Raw genomic sequence first — 24304 nt, 5'->3', positions numbered from 1 at the left:
GAAATACCACTGCCAATGGAAAACCCTGTGAACAATATGCAGAAGGGTGCCATGTTGGGGAAAGCTGACCTGAAGAACATTTATATCCCACCTTTCCTCCAAGGATCACAACGTGGGTCTTCTTTCTCCATTTTATCCTTACAACAAACCTGTGGTAGGTTAGGTTGAAAATGACCCTGTTCAGATGACATGGTAAGCCATGATGGTTAAGCATTTTGAGCCATTCCTAACCATGGTGGCTACATAACCACAATTTAAACACGCTCACTAACCATTTGCTGCAAAAGGGTTAGCAGCCTAACCATGGTTTAGCGTGTTGTCTGAACAGGCCCAGTGAGTGACTGGTCACAAGACTCTTGTTTTTGTCATTACAGGCGAACTGCAAATTGACCATGTTCAGTGGGGCTTACTCCTAGGAAATGTGCATATGGACACAGCTACTTCTCTTGGAATTGCCTAACTGTACAGAATAATCTTGTCTAATCTCAAGGAAGAGGTAATTAGGCAAGAACAGGGTTGTTGTGAATGTGGGTAAAGGGTGTATCCATTACTTCACCAGGACAAGTTGATATATCCTAAGGCTATGCCAGAATCCACTTTCGCAATTTAAGCTACCCACCCTTGCAATTTTATCTTGAATCCTGAAATAAAATTCTAAGAAGCCTGAAAGTTCGGAGTGGTTTCTGTGGATCTTGAATGTAGTTTCAGGTTTTGTGATTTATAGGCTAAAGAAGTGACTAACTTCAGTGTGGTTCAGACACATTTCTCTTCAAAGTACTTTTGAAATATTACGTTGAAATTCATTTATATGTTGTTATGTGGTCTGCTCTGCTTTGTTATAGAAAATAATGTATTTATAAAAAATATAACAAGTATTAAAATAGTAAAGAAAAAAAGGATTATTTTTAATAGAAAAAATGGCTACCACAGGATACTGTGGCTACCATAGGTCAAAGTGGGAGCGAAAAACAAAGTTCGCCCTGTCATATCTTCTCCCCTCATAACTTCTAACTGGGTTAATGGCACAAAGATGGCGACCCCTCCTAAACTGAGGCCAACGGCCGAATCCATCGACAACGGAAATGTCCGAAAAGGACTAGGGCGGGGGAGCGGTTGGAAAAAGAAGGGAGGGGGGAAAAACCGTCGGAAGCTCGAGGATTGCCGAACATACACGAAGAGCCGAACGCTGGCCGAGGGAAGGCCTCAAAAATCATCCCCCCACCTCTTCTTCACTCAACACGCACCCGAATCCTTCCGAACATTCCCGAAAACCTCATTCGCTTTGGGACGGAGCAAAAGAGGAGGGGGAGGGAAAGCCGAGTGTTTCCGAGTGTTGGTCGCGCAAGGCTAGGGAGCGTGTCCGAACCTCTTCGTTTCGGGGGCGGAGCTTTAACGAAGGGAAGCCGAACGCTTCCGAAGCGCGACGCTCGCTCTCCCCCCGCCCCCTTTCCCACTCTCCCCGTCAGGCCTGAGTTAGGCCAGGCTAGGCCGAGAGAAATCCCGAAGGCGGGCCCAGGTTGGCCCGTGGTTCGTGAGGGAGCGCGCGGCCGGATGTGAGCGGAGCGGCCGCTTCCTGTTTCCTTACAGCTCCGCTCGCCCGCCCCGCGTTTTGGGTGGTGGCCGTTGCCTCAGCGCCGCGGTAACCGTTTCCCAGGGACTGGTTTCTCCCCGCTCCATTCCCTCAAAAGAAGAAGGGAAGCGGAGGCGGCTGGGACTTCCCCTCACTCTCTTTCGCCTCAGGCCACGAAGCCTCGCGGATCCCTCGGCGCCCAGCCCGGAGAGCCACAGGAACCGGCGACGAAACAGCCGCCCCGATGCAGGCCATCAAGTGTGTGGTGGTGGGAGACGGGTAAGTGCCCGAAGCGCCCGTTCCCTCAGGGCTGACAGGAATGCCCACCGCCACCTTCCCCCCCCCCCAAATGAATACTTCGGACCTTGCCTAAGGCAGGCCTGAGCAGCCAACCGCCAGCCTTCCCCACCCCGGTGCTCTCCAGATGTGTTGGACTGCAACTCCCATTATCCCCAGCCAGCATGGCCAACGGCCTGTCTGCAGGCTATGGCGACTTTCCTAGAAGTGTGGGAGGCGCCAGAGGGGTGGGGGTTGGGGTGGGAAAGAAGTCGAGGGGTCAGGGGGTGCCCCCCCAAGTCGTTTCGCCTCCTCCATGGTTGGCCCCTATACTTCTGTGCCCCCCAATGTTTATCTTGGTGCTCTCATTGCATGTTTGAGGGTGGGGACTGGAGAAGAAGGGGACACTTCTAATCGCCAAACCCTAATTTCCAGTTGCCTGTATGCTTCCCGTCCCATCCTGGACCCAGCTATGTGGAGTGGGGCCCACTCTTACCTGCACTTTTGCCATTTCTTCAACCGATTTTGGGAGGGGAAATGCCGAGTCTTACTCTGTCCTAGTCTCCTTTCCTGCCTCTCCACCAGAATACCGTGTGAACGGCTAAATCCTGTGTGGATTTATTCGGAAGTAAGTGGGTTTAGGACTACAAACCAAATGTCCCCGATTTGTTCATTCAGGTTGGGACCTTCACGTGGACAACTTGTAAGTCTGTAGCAATCCATGGGAGTAAATCCTTATTGAAGGCGGGTCTGTCTGCCAAATAAGCATGCATGGGGTTGTGTTAGAAGTTTTGCTGCACTCTGTGGGTCTTACTCCCAACTAAATGTGTTTTCAAGGTCTGCCACACCTGGATCATTTTTTCCCTTCTCTTCCACTCCTCCTGTTCCTTATATGCTCCTAATATCTTGATCTGTCCTCAGGAGCGTTAACACCCCCAGGGTGAGCAGAGTATAACAGCAGATTCTCAATACTTTGTTTCTTGGTTCATTAACTCCAGCAGGAATGGGCTGGGCGCATGGGGAAATGACTACATAAATTAAGTGGTTGTTCTGGAAGTGCTGATAGAAAGGGAGGGGTTTTCTTCCATGAGAGGCTAGCCTGGTGTGTGTGTGTTTACAAAAGCCAGCCACCCCAAGACTTGCTTTGCTTTTGTGTTGAGGAAAGTAATCTTGAAAAGACAAATGGGCAATGAAACTTGTAACATTTGGTTTTTCAAGTGTTGAACTGAAGAAGAAATGATATCCATATAAAGTCTGGCGGATGCCCTAAGAGCTATGGGGCGATGCTTCCAAAATTTAGTGGCTTGTGTTGGGGGCTTTGCATTATTAGTCTTTGGTCTCCTGTGGTATTGGTTTAAAACCTCTGCTTTGGTTTGAGGTTAACAAAGGAAATCCATTTCCTGAAATCATGTTGAAATTGTTTAAACCGATTTATTACAAACTAGTTCCATTCAAACTCATTGGCTCGATCCTAAAGATACTTAGAAGTAAGTTGTTTCCTGCTTGGAGCCTTTGGAATAAAAATGAAGATGAGTTACATCAAGATGAGCTTTTATTCACAATTTCTTTGGAGTATTAGGTTAGTAGTGGGTACGCTAACATCAATAAAGGTACAAGTGAAACATTGGTTTAATAATAATTTAAACAAGTAGTTTGTTTGTTTTCTTCTTAAAGGATTTTCCATCAAATTTATACATTTGGATAGTAAGTGACTGACATGATTTTGGCTTTTAGAGCATAGTTGATTTTAAGGGCAGAAAGACCTAACATGAACTTTATATTTGGAAATAGCAGCTTTCTCTTCTCACAAGGGATCCAAATTTATCCAACGTTCAAAAATTCTCAGGTATCTGGTCATCCAGGCAGTTAAAAATATGGTGATGGTACCTAGAAATTTGTGTTTTTTCCTAGCTTTGGATATCTTAAGTGTGATTCTAGTTCCCAAGTATTTGAAATATTTTTTCCAACCCAGCCTTTATTGACTCTTGATTTGATTTTAGTCTGGAATGGGGACTACTGCAACTTCTCCCTGCATTTAACTTGGTGGAATTACCTCAGGGTGAAGCAAAAATATATATATTTGTGAACCGCAGTTCATTTTTTGTGAACCACCCAGAGAGCTTCGGCTATTGGGCGGTATAAAAATGTAATAAAAAAATAATAAATAAATAAATAAATAAAAAGTTACAAAACTTCTTGTGCTGTGTGACATTCCCTTCCTACTTTAGCAGAGGGACCAACTGCTAAAGAAACACTGTATGTGCATGCATGTATATGGATCAGTGGAAAGGATCCTGAGGAATGGGATGGATTAGTTTCAGAAAGTTGGGCCCCATTGCTCTATATAATGACTAACAAAATTATGATGAATGTGTGGAGAGAGGACTTGTATACTGCAAAAACTGTGTGGTTGCAGTGTGTTGCACTCACTATAGAATCCTTGAAAGTGAAGGGTCAACTCACTCGGTCTCAGGATTGCTTTTGCACTCATTGCAACAGCTCCCCACTCCCCCAGGTGTGCACTGTTTGAGAAAGTTCTTTTTGTCTGTCCTTCCATCATGCAGCTTCAATGGATGGCCGTGGGTTCTAGTGGTCTGAGCCACTGAAATTCAAGCTTACTCTGTCCTGCATTTTTATTTATTACATTTATTTCCCACTCACCCTCTATTGAGCTCAAGACAGTGTACATGATTCTACTCCATCAACTTTTATCCTTGCAACAACCCTGTGAGATAGGTTAGGCTGATAGTATAGTTGGGTGGAGATTTGAACTTAGTTTTCCCCAATGCTAGTCCAACATCAATATGTAGTACCATCATGGCTTCCCTTAGTCACTGACCTGTTTGTGGGTTAAATAACTCGAAGTTAACCTACGACTTGTTCTTAGGTTAACTTTGGGTTGTTTGACCCATAAATAACCCAAAATGTCTTGGGTTAGATGTCACGCTAACAACCTATGAATGGGAGTTCGTAGATTGTTGCTGCAAGCTGGACATGAAATGCTGTTGTTACTTATGAACAATCCCACTGTGGAATATGACAGGATCTTGTAGCTTGTATATTTAGAAGATGATACTACCAATATTGGTTGCCTTACACAGTGGTAGCTTTCCCTTATTCCATCATGTAACAATTTCTTAAATATGTCTGTGAATTGATGGTGTTTGGTAAAGATTAAATTCAAATACATACTTTCAGATGTACTTTTTTTGTCCTCCAGACTGACAGGACACATAGCTTCTGTTATAAAGAATATGCTGAAAGGTAGAGGGGTGTGTGTGTTTCGGCTCCCTCTGATGTTCTTCAGTTCTTGAAGAGGGGTTGCTCCAAGCATCTGAGTGTCCATCTCTCTTGTCTCTCCCCACCCCCTTTTCTGGACGTCAGAGCTCAGAGGAGCATTGGAGGCCAGCTGGAAAACAAGACTAGTTCTATGCAGTTAGATTTTTTTTTTCAAAACAAACAAAAATCCTGTGTTATCTGACTGTAACTAGGCATCACAACAAATTTGTACAGCTTCTTTGAGAAGTAAAAATAGCTTTAAAAATCACAGTCTCTGTATAAGTGTCTGCGGTTTAGCCTTCATATTACAGAGAAATTGAAAGATGTTTGAGAAATCTATAGAGTAATCTAGTTTCAATCGAAAGAATATTCATCTTTCAGAGCCACAAGATGACAAATTAAACATAATTCAGAGTATGTGGATGAGGACTCAAAGTCTAAAGTTTGGTAAAAAAAAACAAGATCTAGAAGAACTTGAGAGTAAGCCAGAAAACGTTACTTATTTCAGGAGATTGTCTAGAGCCAATTTATATTTAAAGCTTCTGCAACCCATATAACATACAAGAACAATAAACGTCTCTCAGTTTTCCTGAGATGGCGGAGCTGAATCATATCTCAAATGTTTGGATATGTTCTATAGCATTGGAAGACAGTATTATAAAGCCCATTTAAAATCTTGAAAAGGGAAACATGCTGTGGAAAATGAATATAAATCTGTGATTAATCATCACCGCCACAATCCTACTTAGGAGCAACTAGCTTGCCTGAAAGGAGGAGAGAGCTGACTTCATCCACCTCTCTGTTGCCCAGCTGAAGTAGCCTCTCCCTTGCCCTAGTGTAGTTAATAACCTTGCCCTGAGTGGGGGAGAAAGGAGACAGAACAGTCTAGCATTAAATAACTTGATTCGATGAGAGCAGCATCTAAAAATCAGGTGAGATCAAATATTTATCCGCCCACTCCTTTACATTTTTTATCCCACCTTTCCTCCAAAGACAGGAATGCTTGGAGTTGTAGTGCAACTACAGAGGCCATCAGGTTGGGGAAGTTCTCCACCCCACTATTTTGTCCTCACAAGCACCCTGTGCGTGAAGCTAGGCTGAGAGAGTGCCTGGCTCGAAGGTCACCCAATGAGCTCTATAGCTGCTGGGCTTTCATTGTGGCTCTGTGACAAGCAGGAGAGGCAGCTACTGCAGCCAGTTTTTGAACTGCAATGGGATTTATATTAGTGTGTTTATGCATTTATTTATTTTATAAACAGGTTTCAGCTTTAGGGGTTGGTGGTGGTAGAAATACCTTTAAAGCCTTGAAACTTATATAGGAAAACTTCCTCAAGGAATGCTATAATGTGTATTTTTGGGATTGACAAAAAACCCGAACCTCTATATTTAATCCTTGGTGTCACAATAGTTTCAAGATGCTAATATTCCTTTATTTTATTTTAGGCTGAACTTAATATTTTACTCAAAACTCAAGGCCTAGTCAGCTGTTTGGAATGTTTGTAAATTAAATGTATTAGGAGGGGGAGTGCGCACTTCTGTCTCCCTCTACACATGGAGGGCGGCTTTCTGAAGCAGAGGTAGAGGATGCGCCTCCACTTCAGAAATTCTCCCTCCCCATGAAGGGTGGCAGAAATGTATGATGAGGGGGCAGGGCTTGCATGCTCCCCCTCCTACACACATTTTGAGCTGCTGATTAAGAAAAATTGAATATGCCATGCAATGATCACCCCCAAAATAAAGTATACGTAAAACCATTTTTTAAAAATCTCTAGGAAATTGATTTTTAAATATAGGCAGATTTAAATATATGTAAGGTAGGTGGGAGATGCTTTCTTAACGTAATCTTTTTCCAATCATGCTTTCAAAGTCAGCAGTTTTGCTAGTGCAGCTAGGGAAGATCAGGCTCAGTGTAGTTAGGACAACAACTCACCTATCTTAACAAATTTCTGGCTTGTGGTAATTCCTCTATGCTTTAAATAGCTACACATCTAGCATCTTAGACCTACTTTTTCCCTAGAGAGGAATTGGCCGCACTAGGACTCCTGAAAGCTTTTCATATACTTGAATTGAGTGAATCATTATGAAGCCTGGGAAGATGAAACCTTCATTTTGGAGTTGAGTATATGTACAGAACTGATTCATAGGGCAGAAAGCCAGCAAGTGGAGAAGGCAGGAAGCCTAGAATGGGGGCATTCTACAATGGAGGCCTGTGGGACTTGTTTGTTCTTGTTGGCATTTCCTTGTCTTACTGTACTTGCCTGACGTGTGCTACATGGCCACTGTTGAGGCAGTTCTCTTGATCCTGTTGTGCTTGACTTGAAAACCTTTCACTGTTTCTTTCCAGGATGGTTTGGAGTGGTTTGGGTAGATTTTCCCCATCACATGGGAAATCGGATAAAGGCTTTTGTTCGCATATAAGAGGGGTTCTCTCTGTTTCATTTATATATTTCTCCATGTCGTGAGGGATCTCTCCTGGTTACAGTTCTGGGGATGAAGTATTGTCTGGGCAGGTATTTTATACCTGCTCGAAGTCTTTGAAGCATGGAACAGCTATAACAGGCTTTTCAAGGAATGCTACGTTACACAGCCACGCCTCACAATACCTGATTTCTCTACAAAAGTCCATTGTGTTTAATGCTTACACAGTGGCTTTCATCCTCAAAGCATTTGAGAACACTCCTGCCAGACAATTACCTCATTGCTCAGGGTAGGAAAACTAAAGAGCCTGTGACCTGGAGCAGGGATTACAAAGTTGGAAGTTCATGACTTCTAGTCTTACATTTAAATTGCTAAACGGTCCACTGAAATCCACAGTGTGCTGAAAGCCCACAAGCAGTAAAAGAAAGCAATAACTCCGCTCCACTGTTCTGCGCTCCCCACTCCAGCAACTGGGATCCAGTGACATCCAATCGTATATTGGCTTAACATGCCAAGATGTGCACAAGCTTTTTGTGCATGCACTCTGTCCACTCACCATCCTTTCCCTCCCCCTTTCTCAGTGCTGCAATTAACCCTGGAAGTCTTCCATCAACTATTTCCTGTTATGTCAAAACTGGAAAACTATAGTTAGCAGGTTTGGAACAAGTTGGAACTAAATGAAGTTTTGTTCTGCAGTTACAGGATTAAATTTACCTTGTTTGAAAGGAAGTTGCCTTAAGTATTACCAGATACTGATGTTTAATTGTGGTCTGCTGAATGGCTTGCTTGTTATACCCATCACATGAATGTGTTCTCATTGGATTTTTTTCCCCTTAACAGTGCTGTGGGTAAAACATGCCTACTCATCAGTTATACAACCAATGCATTTCCTGGAGAATATATACCCACTGTGTGAGTATTCAATTTTTTATAAATCTCTGTCTAGCATTTTTCAGTGTCCAAAGACCTGTATAGCTTTTTGAAAAACTATGTGTAGCAGGTTGAGCTAAGGGAAAGTGATGTGTAAGCCACTTAGAGAGTTTGGAGACTGAGCAGGAATTTGAATTTGGATATCTGACCATTGGTTCATAGCCATACATGCAAAGGCAACTTAGGAAATTCAATATCAGAAGGGTAGTTTTTAATAACAGGTGGCATTAAATTGTGTTGTTGTTTTCCTTTGGAGAGGTTGTTCCACAGATAGGATGCTAACCACAGAAATTTCATAGTCTATATTGCTCAAGTGAGATTCAGACATCCTGCTAGCTTCCAGTTTTTAGCATTATACTGCACCAAAACTGACTAGACTTTAAGGAGAATACACTTAACATTTCCTTCCCATCCTGTAGCTTCGACAACTATTCTGCCAATGTGATGGTTGATGGGAAACCAGTCAATCTGGGCTTGTGGGATACAGCTGGACAAGAGGATTATGACAGACTACGCCCCTTATCCTATCCACAAACAGTAAGCTTTTTATAGTGGAAGACTTGACCGTTGTGTTTATGTGGCTTCCAATTTCAGGTTTGCAGAAGAGTGAGGGTGCTTCCATTTGAGTGTAAAATATGTGAATCCAGCATGCCAGAAACTACAAATGGCTGATGGTGATCCCTGTATTAATCCTTTCTAGTCCAAGCAGCGGACCGGGGCTAGTAGCATCATTGATGTGAAAGGCATCGTTCAGAAGATCAGTCCCTTAACCAGCTTTCCACATTAATGGGTGACTGTCTTTTTCAGTACCTCTCCCACCAGACCTGGTTCATCACTACAGTTCCAAGCCATCTGTTTTGGAAGCTGCCATCTTGGAGAAATCTGGGACGCAGGATCTACTGGAATCTCCTATTGTGTAACCCCTACAGCAAGGGCAGTTTCGGATTCAACAGTCCTGCGCGGCCAGCCCAGTGTTTGGGTTTAGCAGGTGGTGCAGGATTGCCATGTCTAAACAAAGAGCCTGTTCAGCTATCCCTCACAAGTTCCTTTCAGACATGACCCTGTGCTGCCAGCCAAACATGAATGTGACAACATATTTGCTTGGCTGTACAAGATCGGCATGTCTGAAGCCACTGTGTGTGATATAAGTAACTCTTGTATACAAGCATGCCCATACTTCTGCATGACTCCCATTTGTTTCTGCAGGGCATTGTGGAGGTGACTGTTCTGTGGCTTGAGTCAAAATCTAACCCATAATATGCAGGTGCTGTAATTGCAAGCTCCCCTCCATGCGATAGCTTGTTGCCTCCTTGCTGCCATTTTAATCACTGTTGCTTGCGTTACATTCTAACATGCAAACCTTCTCCTTTAGCACACTCATCCTGTGGAGGAGTTCATCTGTTGCTCCCATTTTTAGATGGAAGCTGAGGCTGCAATGGTTGCTTTCCCCACAGCTATCCACAGGCTCCTTGGCTGAGCTCGCTGTGGACCAGAGAGGATGAGCTGCACTGCTCAAATACTGCCCATCGGTGCCTTGCTCAGAATGTACCAAAAAAATAAAAAAATCATGCTTAAATAATAAATCTAGGGCGCAGTATCGATTCACCAGCAAGGCCCTTGGGAGATCAGCAACCCTGCTAAAAAAGCAGTCTTTGTTTGTTCTTGCTGTTCAGGCACGGTCTGATACTACCATCACTAAGTACTGGTGATGATCAGCTTTTCACTGGGGTTCAAGAGATGAATGGTGACAGGGGGGTTTCATTTAAATGAAGATGTGGGCAAGGCCATAGCTGTAGAATGAGTTCATTTGAATCACTTTGGATGGCAGCAGTTGGGACAAACTATTGGCAGCCTCCTTGCAAGCTGCTGATTGAATTGTCGTGTGCTGCCATTTGGCCATTCTCAGCAGGAAAGGAAAGGAAGGAATTGATGTAATCCGCTCTTAAATTCAGTGGCTACTGCAGCTCAACCCTCCCAGATTTAATTTCCCAAAGATGTGGATTGGCCAAGTTAACACCTTGTTTCAAGTTAGCTCCCTGCCTATTTGATAAGATAGCTTTATGTCAAGTAAACAATTATTCAACCAATTCAAGTCTTATGAGACTTCATTGAATGTAGGCAAAATCAAGAGTTAAATGAAATTGCTTTGTGTTTCCATATTACAGATCAGGGAACAGAGGTTGAGAAAGAGTGTATGATAGATCCAGGGCCACCCAAAGTAGCTTGTGGCTGAACTGAAATTCAAATGGAAATCTCTCAGTCGGAGAACAAATAGTGGTTCATGTGCTTCAGAGAAAAGGAGCAAAGCTTTCCTAGACCCTCCAAACAGTGTAAAAAATAACCAAACATAAACTCTTGCCATCCAAGAAATTTTAAAAGCCAAGCTGTTCTACTACCGTGAACTTTCCTGGCTTGGTGCACAAACTTATATTTCATTTACAACTCTGGGGAATCGGCTTCTGCTCCTTATATTCGCTCGCAGGCTCTGTGAAATAGCAAAGTGGGCCATTTTCATCTCTGGCCTGAGAGTAAGGGGCTGGCAGTGCCGTGCCGCTGGCTATATTGCTGCTTCCGAAAGAACTACCGGAAAAGCCAGAAAGAGAACAGAAAAGGATTCTTTGTTCCAAGAGTGACTCCAGAGCCCACAGCGACTCATCTGGGTTAACCACGAAGCAATGAGCAAAAAGCACACCTCAGATGTGCAGCTGAGTTGCTACGTTCAAAGTTGACAAAAAGAGATCAGTGGCTGCTATAGCATCGATCTCTCTCTGCTTGCTGGCCTGTTCTCATCTGCTAAGAGGTCAAAAGCAAATTAAAGAGGAGTTAAGTGCTATGCCAGCTGTAGGATGGTCAGAGAGCACTGGCTACTACCAACTTAAAACATCTTTTAATATTTGAAACTAAAACATTAAGCTGCCTTTCAGGCCCACGCAGTTACATAACTGTAACTTTAGAGAAGGATATTGTAGGGCTTTGGGCCAAATGTGATAGAGCAAATATATTATGTACTACTAGTAAGGTTTTAGGCTGTAATGCAGCTAAAATGGATTCAGTAAAAGCTCTGCCAATGCACTGCTTAGGGTGTCCCACAAAAGGAAGTGTTAGTGCAGTTATTGCTGGGAAATTCCCATAATTTCAGTGGTGCTCTCTTCTAAGTGAATGTGCTTAGCATTGCTACCATTGAGCTGAGTGACCTGTTCCGATGAATCACAAAGTAGAGTATTTCTACGACTGCACCACTTCAGAAAATGTGTGTGCGGGTGGCATGTCCGAAGGGGTCCCTTCATTTGAAAAACTCATGTGGGAAACAGCTGCCCCAGGAAACAGTTGGACTAGAACACTTTTCCTTGGGGAGATGAGCTTTCTGCAAGTAGGGGAGGGTTTTTGTGTTCACATAGGGGAGCCTTCAGTCATGCAGTTTATCCACCTGCAATTCTGAAGTAGTCCAGTCCCAGGAGAGTTTTACCATGTGATTCAGCTTTTCTTACAGGTATGGAAAGTGATGGCCAAACAGCTTATTTTTCCACTAAGTCTCTCCTAACCTTAACTGAAGTTGTTTCATGCTATTACTAGGATGAAGGAGCGAACAGGGTGAAACGTCAACCGCTCTGCGTATGTAAAACTTTCAACCATTAAGCTCCAAGCTCTTTCATCTCTCTCTCTTTTTTTTTTTTGCTTCTGCTCCTGCGGTCATAAACCCGGCTCTCCATATTCTAGTGCCCTCATATCACCGTATGGATCCAAGCAAGCGCCAAGTCTGTTTTTCTTTTAAAAGTGAATGTGTTCCTTAACAAACAGTCATCACATCAGATCAGACTTTATCCTCCAAAAGCCACTTACTTGAAAGGCTTCAGGTAATCCTTGCTTTTCCTGAATGGGAAACACCACAGCGTGTGGAATTGGTGGAAGGAGGCCAGGACCGTGGTCAAGAGGCACTTCATAACTGGCAAGCTGGAGGAGCTGCGGAGGGGCTCATGAGCATGGCTCTTCACCCGTTGTCCTGTTGCATGGATAATTATTGTTGCAAGTGCTTAACAGTGGAGGTGTCAAAGTGCTGACCTAACAGAAGCCCTGGAGCTGCAGCCCAATCGACTAACACTCCAAAGTACCTCTGATTCTTTAGTGGCCGAGCTCTTTATCTGTATTTGGTGTAAGCTGAAAGGGGGTGCGGAGGATGCCAGAGCAGAAAATGTGTTTCTCCCAGTGATTACAGCTAAGCAGAACCTTTCAAATGGAAAATGGGCACTTGAGATGTGTGTGGAGAAGGAATGGCAGTTGGCACCATTTTGCCTTGTGTAACTCTCCCTTCTATTTTGCTCCTAAGACTAGCAGACAACTGCTTAGGAATAAGGTATAGCAACTGCTGCCTCCCCCCCCCCCCCGCCCCACCCTATAAGTCATGATATTATGCTGACTGGAGTGCTAGGAATTTCAGAAAACATAGAGCAATGAGTTAGTGCTCATCACCACAACCAGATGAGATAGTAACACTCTTTTTGGCCTGTACTATGTATAAGTGGAGGTGCTAGTTGTATGTTTGAATATGTCCCTGTAGGGGTGGGGGGGACAATACCATTTCAAAGAGGATGGAATCTTTTTCATGGGATGGGGCTAAATAGGATCAGATTTATACCTTGTCCTAAATGAGTCTTCCCAACAATGCAACGGTCTGTTTTTCTCTGCAGCTGCTCTCATCTCTTCCTTGAAATAGTCAGCACCTCTGTTCTAGTTAAAAGCGCCCCCCCCCCTGAAATTTCTCCTCATCTGCAAGTGGGAATGGTTTGGTAAAAGTGATACATGTGGATTCCAGTGAATTTGAAGAGGAAGCTGAAGTATTTCACATTAATATTTGCCAAAAACTAAGCTCACTTTAGCGTTTTATAACAGCAAAGATAGAGGACATGTCCTAAGATTGAGGATGCAATGCCAAATATAGTTACTAGGAAGTAATTCCCATTGAACTGTGGGGTTTACTTCCTGGTAAATGCATTTCTCATGCTCCATGAAGCATTTACGTACAACAGGCACAATATACTGTTGCCTGTATTGTCAGTGTTTATGCTCAAATGAACAACTATGCTGGAATTAGAGCAACCTAAAATCAAAAATTGGCACCCATTTTTCCAGGTGATGCATCTTAGCACAGCCTGTCAGTGATCACAATGTTGTTTGTGATGTAGAAAACAACTGGCAAGGAGCTAATCAAACTATAGGGACAGGATTCAGGTTGATGGGTTTCTCCAGTCTTATGTGTTAAAACTGTATCGCATCTTGAACTCTAAAGAAACATGTTTTTAAGATGTTCCTGTGCTTCCAGCCCAGTTTCTTATCCATTTGTAATTGGAAATCCCCATGAGTGGAACTAGAAGCCTGATTATATGGAAAAATCGTTAAACCAAGGAAGTAACCACTAGAGACTAAGTTTCTTAAAATACTGTTTTGCAGGATGTGTTCTTAATTTGCTTTTCCCTTGTGAGTCCTGCATCCTTTGAAAATGTCCGTGCAAAGGTGAGTGAAAAACAGTTTCCTTCCCCCCCCTCCTTAGGAGACACTTCACAAGTTTTAAGCTGTATTATTTGCAATTGCAGAATAAGCTGGTGTTTCTAAACACTCAAATGAGAACACCAAAAAGTTACCCTGTTAAATGAATACTCATTGACTGCTATTTTAAGCATAAGTAATTTGGATTTAGCTGTTAAAATGTTCTGTTCCTCTTAAAAACTTCTTTTTATAAGTACAAAGTTGTTACAGCAGTTCTGACAATTTAGGCTGCGCTGTCAGTTGAGATGCTAGAGTAAGAGAACGAAGCTAAACCCCCCCCCCCTTTCTGGAACAAGGCCCTCTGGGGAGACATGTTGGGTCCTATAAAGATATTTGCCATTGAACAAGAGTTTTTCTCCTACCAGTTTACAGTTGTTTTTCCCAAGTGCTCCCCCTGCTGTAGGCTTGATAGACTTGGGAAGTGGAAATGTAGAGATCTTCCTGGCCAAGACCATTTGTGGCAGCTTGAATCTTCCTGTTTTCTATTAGCAGCCATTCCACCTGTCTGCAGCAGAGCGAGAGGTGGGATAGCACAGCACATCGCATTTTGCTTGGCTGGGATCAAGTGCCATTGGTCCCAGCCTCCTTTTCCAGACCTATGTCTCAGTGGCCTTTCCCCCAGTCATTAAACATGTACTGTATGTAATTTTATGAAGAATTAGTGCCAGTTTGCTTGTTTTCCTCTTCCCCCCCTTTTTTAAATTGCAGACAGGGATGGTTTAGGCTTTGCACATTGCCTAGAAAATGGTAGCAGTCAGCATATGCACTTGTTTGTATACCCAGAGAGAACCATTTTTTCCTCTTTTCCCAGTGGTATCCAGAGGTGCGACATCATTGCCCCAACACTCCCATCATACTAGTGGGAACCAAACTCGATCTCAGAGACGACAAAGACACTATTGAAAAGCTCAAGGAGAAGAAACTGACCCCTATCACCTACCCACAAGGCCTTGCTATGGCAAAAGAGATTGGTAGGACTTTTGACCTATTTGCATGAACGTTAAGTTTCGGGGGCTCTGGCATAACTCAAAATTCTATCGCAGAGCTGTAGGGTTTGTTTCACCTGGGGAGACTTCAGCCTCCCTTGATAAAACTGTTCTGAATTCCTTGAGATTAGGGTGTTGCGAATTGTAAGTACCAAAGTCTTGTTGGTCTTTTTTTTTTTGCAGGTGCAGTAAAATACCTAGAATGCTCCGCACTTACACAGCGAGGTCTCAAGACAGTCTTTGATGAAGCTATTCGAGCGGTTCTCTGCCCCCCTCCTGTAAAGAAGAGGAAGAGAAAATGTCTGCTGCTGTAATGTTGCCCCCCCCCCCCACCCCCCTTGGAACCTTCTGTGCTTTGCTTGGAACAATGGAGCATTCACACCAATGCCAAGTTCTTCTGTTTAAAAATTAGTTCTCTACCATCAATTTTTTGAACCAATCATCAATTTCACGATCCCCTTCGTTTAAAAGGTTAGATTCTTTTTTTCTTCTACTAAGAGATCCTAAAAAAAAAAAAAAAAAAAAGACAAACCTATATAAAAGCCTTATTTTTTCCAAGTCCTTTTGCTCAGATTAATCAAGTGTTGCCAAATTATCTGCTCATTACTATGTTGCATTGTTGTGCTTTGTTATATGGAGCACAAAACCTGTTTTTTTAAGTCAAACAGGTGTCTTTAAAGATACTAATGTTTATTAGGAATCGCAAAACTTTATAGGGTTTTTTTTCTTCCAGATAGTGTATCAGTAGGAAAACGCTGCTGTTTAATACATTCATCCAACTGATGGCCATAACATTCTCTCATACCTGAACAAATGCAATAATTGACAACATACAGATTCTACCCTTTTTTTTTTTAAAAAAAAAAATGCTTTCCTGCTTATTAAGGACTGTGATTAAACCATTTTCCTTGAAATGTATATTGTCTTCCTTGACAGCAGTATATTCTTTTGGTGAAAGGTATCTGGGTTGCTCAAGGGAAACTGCCCGACAGTATTTTGACACTAAAGATCAATTTACACTACATTGTGAACCAACTAGTTAAACTAAATGGATTTTTCTTTTGTTTAATAAAAACAAAACCGTAAAATGAAACCCTCTGTTGCAACTAAACAGTAGCTGACGAGGAGGTTGGTGTTTTTATAGATTACTTGTTTGCATTTTCCAGTAGGGCATTCATTTTACTACAATTTTGAACTGGTCATTCCCTCACATGTTCTTGCTAGATGCTTTTCTTGTAGAATCTCTTCCGCCTGAGCAATATAACCTGTATTTTAAAAAAATCTTTCTGATTATATTTGCATTTTTTTTTTTGTAGAGTAGAATATTCAAGCATAGTTTCTCTTCGTTTCCCCCCTTTCTGCCCTAATAATGTACATGCTTTTGAGAGGCTTTCTTTAGTCCTCAGGTGACTTGGTGTAAAAATCATGTGCAGCAGACATACCAGTTCTAGTATTTTTTTTTATATTTCACACCACCTTAATGAACTTTCTCTAATTGTCACCATTTGCCAGGTATCCTAATGCTGTAACTTTACTAATGCTGACATTGCCCTTTTAACCTCACCGTGAACATGTACCTCCTGTCGATTGATCTAGTAACGGTAATTGGGTCTGTGAGGTTCTGTAACCTAGTGCTAACAATGTTCCATACATCCCAGACGCTGGCAAGAACACAAGTGAACTACAACCTTTCAACTACTAGAACAAAATATAAACGGAGTTTGCAAGATTGTGAAGTTTTTACATTGATCTTTTTGGTAATGCGATTTAGCAGTATGTTTTGCATGTATGACTTAATAAATTTCTTGAATCACGCTGGTGGTAAAGCTTGAATTTCTGGACTGCATTTATGTATTAACTGTATTCATGCAAACTGATGAAGTGCTCTGTGATAATGTAGCAAAAGGACCCTTGACTTAATCACCTCAGCTGCCAATTGACAATTATTTGGGAAAGCTGCTCTCTTCACGTTGGCTGCTGTATTTATGCACAATTGGATTGGGTCTTTTGTGTACTGTGACTTGTTTTACTGCTGGTTGGTATATTGCTCTCAGCATGATAGAGAACCATCCCATTGTCTGGATAGGTTCTGGTTCACACCTTTCCCCCCCTCAAAGGTCCACCAGGAAGGAACAGAATAACCTGAAAAACCATTGGAGAAATCCCCGATTTCAATGTAGATGGCACTGGGCATCAGTATGTCCCACTGCACCACACAGCATACTCAGGGGGCACAAAACGTTGTCTGTTTGGCAGAGTAGAAAGGAGTGTCTGGAACCCTGAAGAGGAACACTTCATAATACATTTTGTTGGAGGTGTCACTCATTAAAGTAATGCTTGTAGGACATAGTAATGACAGGCACTTTACAAGTAATTTAACAGTACACAGTTTAATGTTACATAGACCTGGGGTTTGCTTTTTAAAGGAAATCACTCTACCACTCTAAAAATCATTTCTGAGACAAGCCTTTCTAGAGTCACACCTTCTGTTGACTTAGTGAAAATTGTGAACTGCCCTTCTAAAAGAAGGACATTGCAAACCCTTCCTTGTATGAATAAGATGTTTCTGATGCAAGTGTTAAGGAGTGGTCAGGTATGAGAGATCCAATTAATTCCAGAGCAAAGGTACAGGAGGGTTGGGTTTTTTCTTTAATAACATGCGAATTCTCTCTGGCCAGCAGTAAAACAGGAATGTAACGCATCAAAGACATCCTTTTTGTCTCCATTTTTAAAAATGGAAACTAGTCCTATGAACAAAAGACGATCACAAAACAGTACCAATACAACCATTGCCATCAGAAAATGGTATTGCAAGGACTTGTGTTCAGTAAATGAACTTCATCCTGGGGCTATTTGCTGCTATACAATTTAGCTATACAAAATTACAGGAAGGAAATTTTTAAAAAACAAAACCTGGTTTTGATACATGGCCAGTTCACATGATCCTCCAGGGCTGTCCTAACGAAGAAAGGGCAGAGAAGAATCAGACCATCTTTATGAAGAGGGATATTAACCTTTCTATAATTAAAAGCACATTCAGCAGGCTTGAAGAACTGTAAACAAAAGCGGACAAGTATTGCACATGTATCCAAGTAGCATTTAAACCTATAAAAGGTATCTTAAAATGCAAGCTTCCTTCAATAGGAAAAGAAAAAGACATTTCCAACAGTAATGGTAGTGCAACAATAAACTGTGAAGTCCAGCTCACTCACCTCTTGGGCGTCATCATGGCATATCCACAGAGGTGGTATAGATGTCTTCAGCTTAGTTTTCCTGTTGTCCTTTTCTCGTGAAATTTTACAAATACTTTATAAACCTGCAGGAGGCATGTCCAGTTGTGCTATGAGAACCATGGATGTGAGATGACATGGATTACTTCCAGGAGGGCACATACTTGGCAGAGCTAGACCCAAAATTTGGACTTGCCTGCTCACTTACTAGCCATTTTCTTCTTCCTCCTCAGTCAGTCATGCTCTCAGTTCCCGCTGCCACTCTGCAGAGACTTTGATAGAATTGGTTAAAATCCATTACTGGTTCACTTGCTTCTGTTTAAGCGAAGGCAGCTCATCTTCAAGATGACCCAGAAAATCAAGTAGCCCAGAAGAACTGTTGCAGCATGATGTGTATCCTGGAAATTACAAAGACATCTCCCCAGCTCCTACTTCAGCCATGATTTTAACTACAAAAAGGCTGCTCTCATGAACACTTGAAAACAGTCGGCATTGCTGCTGTCCTCCCAGGCCTGTGATTATACGACATCTGGGGAAAAGTCTCCTTGGGCTCCACAGGAAAGGCAAGGTGCGTTTGCTTGGGCCAAGCTGTTGAGAGCTTTTAGGACCATTTCTGGCATATGATCAGTTATCATCTTGGGGCTTATTAAAATATTACCAAAGGCAGTTTCTTTGGACCAGCTTGCAGTGTACTTGACATCTGAAGAGCACCACCTGGAAAAGGACAACATGGCAAACCTTTACTTCAACAACTATTTGAAACACTTTCCTCCCTACAAATGCATGATAAAAGGTCAGCACAGCAGGAGGCAGCCTTCACTTATTAGGTAATGATCAAGATACAAGCGTTCTTAGAAGCAGACCATAAACCAACCTATGAATGGGGCTGCCTTAATTTAACTTAAGTTTCTTGTCCCAGTAGCCCTTGGTGGAACTTATTTTCTACCCAGGAGACGCAAAGACTTATAAATGACAGACCTGGAGGGCTATTCCATCATGTCCAGCTTTTTGCCTTCTGTCCCCTTTCAGTTTGCTTACCATCTTGCTTCAAAGGTAATTCTGGAGAACTCAAAAGCTTGCTTACTACTTGGCGACATTCTACATGGTCCTAATAAGAGCATTACTCTGCTGTTAGTTTTGCATTCTTTCCTTAATGGATCAACACAACGCTTTCAGTATCTGAACTTAAAACTAGAGTGGGTTGCCCACCCGCAAGAAAACAACTACAACACTTAATACCACATTTCAGTAGAACGTTATAAAACTACAAAGTTACGTGTTTAAAATGTTTGCTCTTAAAAGTTTGGTTTGGTCAGCACATCTAACTCTGTATGTGGTTTTGAATTTTCTATGAATGGGTACATCCTCTTTTATAGGACAAGCAAGAAAAGGAAGTTGCTCTTTAGAAATCGCAGTCACCAATCCTCCCTGATTAATTTCCCATTCATGTTCCTAAGGCTGGAATTTAGAAAAACAAAGGAGTGAGAAATAGTACACTTGAATCCATAGCCCATTCTGTCTGATGCTGCTTAGCAGGCAGAAAGAGATTAAAGTGCAAACATAGTTCTACAAAAACTACATTTATCCTATGTCTTAAAGCAATCATTTCTAAATTGTACTCCTATGCAATTTATCAGGGTTCCCAGTGTACAGACAGACAGTGTGGCCCAGCGGATACAGTTGCATATAATCTGCAAAACTTGGGGGTTTAATTAGCACACAGTCTACATGAAAAGAGTTTCCTGCAGGTAGGAAGTTTGAAAGCCACTTTGAGAATCACATTTACATTCTCCAACTGTAAAATAATGTCAAGAGCAGCAAATAGTTCTTTATAATTTATACTCCATGCAAAAGCCGGGTTAATGGTGCCCTGCTCAAGTCAGCTATTCTTAAAATAATTTGTTTTTATGACAAAAACAAAAACCAGACAGGGAAGTTACATTGGTTTCTGTCTACAACAAGAGCCAAATAAAGAAGAGAGCTACTCAGCACCAGTCCTGTCAGGAGTTTTGGTTTTAACTTCCGAAAACAGTCTGCACAATTAAGGCATGTAAGAAAAGGCGCTATTATTTTATTTATTTATTTAAAATATTTATATCTCGCCCTATATCACTAAGATCTCAGGGCGGCGTACAGATAAAAACATACAGAATAAAACAATAAATATACACAGTTAAAAACAAATTAAACCATGATACATAACCTGCATTATTACTTGCACGCTGCCTCTCCAGTCTGTAACTAGAGAGAGTAGATCCAGCATTGGTGCTGGACATTCAGGGGGCTGCTATGTTCACGAGTGCCTTTCATAAGAACGTAAGTGCCACACAGGATCAGACCAAGGGTCCATCTAGTCCAGGATTCTGTTTACACAGTGGCCAACCAGTCATCGGCCAGGGATGAACAAGCAGGACAGGGTGCAACAGCACCCTCCTGCCCATGTTCCCCAGCAACTGGTGCACACAGGCTTACTGCCTCGAATACTTGAGGCAGCACCCAACCATCAGGGCTAGTAGCCAGTGATAGCCATTGCCTCCAGGAATTTATCCAACCCCCTTTTAAAGCCATCCAAATTGGTGGCAATCACAACATCTTGTGGCAGTGAGTTCCATAATTTAACTATGTGCTGTGTGAAGAAGTTCTTCCTTTCATCTGTCCTGAATTTCCCACCAATCAGCTTCATGGGATGACCCTGGGTTCTAGTATTTTGAGAGAAGGAGAAAAGTGTCGCCCTATCCATATTCTCCGCACCATGCATAATTTTGTACACCTCTATCATGTCTCCCCTCAGCCTCCTCTTCTCCAAGCTAAACAATCCCAGTTGATGTCACCTTCCCTCATAGGGGAGATGCTCCAGCCCCTTAATCATTTTAGTTGCCCTTTTCTGCACTTTTTCATAGAACAGAACAATCTGTCTCTTGCGCCCTTGCATCTCTGACCCTTTCTGCAACCGCTGCAGTTGCATCCTTCCTTCAGCTCTCCAATCCTTGCTAAAATATTTGTTTCCTAAATGCACATATGGATTCAGGAGACAAAGAGGGGCAGAGAGAATACTGGCACTGATAACAAAGAGTCATCGATTCACCTTCTTGTGCTGTTCTCTTCAACAACGTGGATGATTCTCCCCGGGAGAAACAGGTGAGGATACTGAGGAGGAGAATTTAAAGGCGAGTCGTCATCGAGAGTAGTGTAAGATAGTGACCGATGAACCATTAAAGTCTCTTCAGCTAGGAGAGGCTGGGTTAAAGCGTCTTGGTTTCTACCATCCAGTTCTGTTGGGAAGTTATCAGGTTCCCCTCCGAACACTGCATACCAACATCCATGCAGCAAGATCTGGTACTACACAATGGGAAACAGAAGGGCAGGTGAGAAATTCTGGAGCCGTGTGCTTAGGTGGGATCGTCTTGATTTGTGAGCACAACAGATTATAAAGAACATTTACACCCACATTAATTCTAAGCTATTCCAAAATTATGACTGCAATTCTTAAGTTGCAGCAACCGTCTTGCCTCCCCAGCCCTGAATGAAAGTCAGATCAGAAAGAAAAATCTCAAGACACGTCATCTTCGATGAATTCCATCATGAAACTAGTGGCCTGGGCTCAAACGATAGTTACACAGGCTAGTATGAGCTTAGTGGAATATGACTTTGTCTTTGTGAATAGGCAACTCCAATGTCATATTATAATCCATTTCTGAAAACTTCCCACGTAGCATCGCAGGCTGCTGTTGGAGAAAAATACATTTCATGTCACAGTTCCACAGCCACCCAGCTGAACCCTGTACACAAGCAAGTCACAACTTAATTACAGGTATCGAGCCATGAACATACTTGGACATGGACATTAACCGTGTCTTTATTTTGTAATCCTAAATCACTCCAAGAAAGAAAGAACAACCCATGTTCTGCACACTTAGAACAGAGCAACTTCATGCAAAGTAAACATTTTTGCATAAGGCATCACTTGCATGTATTTTAGAATGTTTTGTCACTTAGGAAGCGCGGTTCTCAAACTGTGGTGGGGAACTCCTGCCCCTTGCAGGGTAGACAGATACCTGAAAGTGTGAAAACACAAAATTCCAGGGAGGGATAAGATCCTTGGCAGACAGAACCTTCCTCCTTTCATTAGCCAAGTTGGGAAAGGCTGTGGCTCAGTAGTAGAGCACCTGCTTTGCATGCCGAAGGTCCCAGGTTCAATTCCCGGCTTCTCCAGGTATGGCTAGGAAAAAACCCTGCCTGAAACCCTGAAGAGCGGCTGCCAGTCAGTGTCAGCAATACTGGGCTGGATGGGTGCATGGTCTGACTGAGTAAAAAGTTGTTTCCTAAGTTCCCAGAAGGAGGGAGTCCAGAGGCGCCCTGTTCTATTCATCCAAGAAAGATTAGAGAATGAATGGTTTATAAGGTTAGTATATCATCGTCATCAATTTATTTTTAAAGTGCCATAAATGTGCATGGCACTGTACAAATAGCAAAACAAAGCAATAAATAAAGCCAGTGCTGCACTAGTAGTCCACAGATCCTCATGTGCAGCAGCATGCAACTGTGCATGGAAATTTCCACACGTATTCACCTATGAGAGCTAGTGTGATGTAGTGGTTAGAGCAGCCTTCCTCAACCTGGAGCGCTCCAGATGTGTTGGACTGCACCTCCCAGAATGCCCCAGCCAGCTGGGGCATTCTGGGAGTTGTAGTCCAAGACATCTGGAGCGCCCCAGGTTGAGGAAGGCTGGTTTAGAATGTTGGACTAGGACTCGGGAGATCTGGGTTCTGGTCCCCACTCAGCCATGAAGCTCACTGGGTGAGTTTGGTCCAGTCACTGACACTCAGCCTAATCTATCTCACAGGGTCGTTGTGAAGTTAAAACAGAGAGGAGGACCATGTAAGCCAATTTGGATTCCTTGTAGGAAAAGTCAGAATACAAATGTAACAAATACATAAGTAAGATATTACGGATTACTGGGATGGGCACACAAAGGACAGGAAGTTAAGAAAGGTGGCTTCAGAGTTTAAGGAGTGTGAGAAATGACTGGGTAAACAACTCTGCTTAAAAATGTCACCTGCCATAGAGCCTCTTGTGGCACAGAGCGGTAAAGCAGCAGTTTCTGCAGCTGAAACTCTCCCCACGGCCTGAGTTCGATCCCAGCGGAAGCTGGTTCCAGGCAGCTGGCTCGGGTCGACTCAGCCTTCCATCCTCCCAAGGTCGGTAAAATGAGTACCCAGTTAGCTGGGGGAAAGGTAATAACGGCCGGGGAAGGCAACGGCAAACCACCCCGCTATAAGGCCTGCCAAGAAAATGTCAGCGAAAGCTGGCGTCCCTCCAAGAGTCAGTAATGACTCAAGTGCTTGCACGAGAGGTTCCTTTCCTTAAAAAAAAAAAAAAAAATGTCACCTGCCACAATACATCTGTGGGTTGTTGTTGTTTTTACCTTGGGCCTGTTACAGTTGGCAACTATTCTAATGATCTTTCTCTTCAGATCTTCCATGTTGGGCATACTTAACCTGTTAGATACACAAAATAGAGAGGAGGTGGGAAAGCAGCATTTAAGACATCCATCAAGCTCGCTGGGGTTCAAGTTGAACTATATTGTAAGTTGGTTCCTTACCTTGGAACAACGTCTTTTCCAACGATTACCGACACAATAAACTGCTTAGTATATTCCGCAAGTGATTTACTTAAAAGGACGAGAAGAACGAGGGACAGAAAAGGAAGAAAACAAGTAAATTGACTGTACTAATGCAGACATGGACAGTGAGAGTTCTTTTAAGAGTTTTCCAATTTATTTTTTAAAAAATAAAAATCTAAATAAAACCATTAAATCCCTAAACAAGGCCAGATTACACTGAGTATAGCTACACAATATACTCACGGAAAAATATACTTGACATGTCTGCTGTTTGCACTACTACAATCTCTGTTTTGAGAAAATAAATATAAATGAAAGACTAACAGTATTTTAAAAATATATTCAGAGCTAAACGTTTCCACTTCCGCCCTATATTTATGCATCATTGGAGCACTTTTCAGAAGTGCAAGACTTTAAATCTTTAAGGTGCGGGAAATCTTTCTCGGCCCAA

The 24304-nt window shown here is 42.5% G+C and overlaps 2 protein-coding genes across 7 annotated transcripts in view; one reads left to right on the top strand and one right to left on the bottom strand.

Annotated features, from left to right (window-relative positions):
* The first annotated feature begins 1550 nt into the window (after positions 1-1550).
* Positions 1551-16814, top strand: RAC1 (Rac family small GTPase 1). The gene is made up of 6 exons (XM_063143353.1): positions 1551-1849; positions 8384-8455; positions 8893-9010; positions 13919-13981; positions 14826-14985; positions 15184-16814. The coding sequence occupies exons 1-6, from the start codon at positions 1815-1817 to the stop codon at positions 15312-15314; spliced, it is 579 nt and encodes a 192-aa protein (XP_062999423.1). The 5' UTR covers positions 1551-1814; the 3' UTR covers positions 15315-16814.
* Positions 16815-17631: 817 nt separating this feature from the next.
* The window catches only part of DAGLB (diacylglycerol lipase beta), a 28537-nt gene continuing 21864 nt past the window's right edge, over positions 17632-24304 (bottom strand). For 3 of the 6 annotated variants that reach the window (XM_063143128.1, XM_063143129.1, XM_063143127.1), the window contains 4 exons: positions 23833-23901; positions 23656-23728; positions 21316-21569; positions 17632-18944 (listed from right to left, as the gene is read on the bottom strand). In XM_063143128.1, the coding sequence (XP_062999198.1) occupies positions 18749-18944; positions 21316-21569; positions 23656-23728; positions 23833-23901 (592 nt within the window). In that variant the 3' untranslated portion in view covers positions 17632-18748. Of the gene's footprint in view, positions 18945-21315; positions 21570-22510; positions 22592-22961; positions 23287-23618; positions 23729-23832; positions 23902-24304 lie in introns of those variants that run through there. The other 3 variants (XR_010026240.1, XM_063143131.1, XM_063143130.1) reach the window with 3 other exon arrangements.

Source organism: Elgaria multicarinata, chromosome 17, assembly GCF_023053635.1.
Source record: "Elgaria multicarinata webbii isolate HBS135686 ecotype San Diego chromosome 17, rElgMul1.1.pri, whole genome shotgun sequence".
Classification (NCBI taxonomy): domain Eukaryota; kingdom Metazoa; phylum Chordata; class Lepidosauria; order Squamata; family Anguidae; genus Elgaria; species Elgaria multicarinata.
This window is presented reverse-complemented; position numbering and strand designations above follow the sequence as displayed.

Excerpts from the sequence above, each read along its gene's own strand:
- RAC1 (XM_063143353.1), top strand. The coding sequence starts at position 1,815 with ATGCAGGCCATCAAGTGTGTGGTGGTGGGAGACGG. Across the intron at positions 8,456-8,892 it reads GGAGAATATATACCCACTGT|CTTCGACAACTATTCTGCCA; the intron begins GTGAGTATTCAA and ends CCCATCCTGTAG. Across the intron at positions 14,986-15,183 it reads TGCTATGGCAAAAGAGATTG|GTGCAGTAAAATACCTAGAA; the intron begins GTAGGACTTTTG and ends TTTTTTTTGCAG.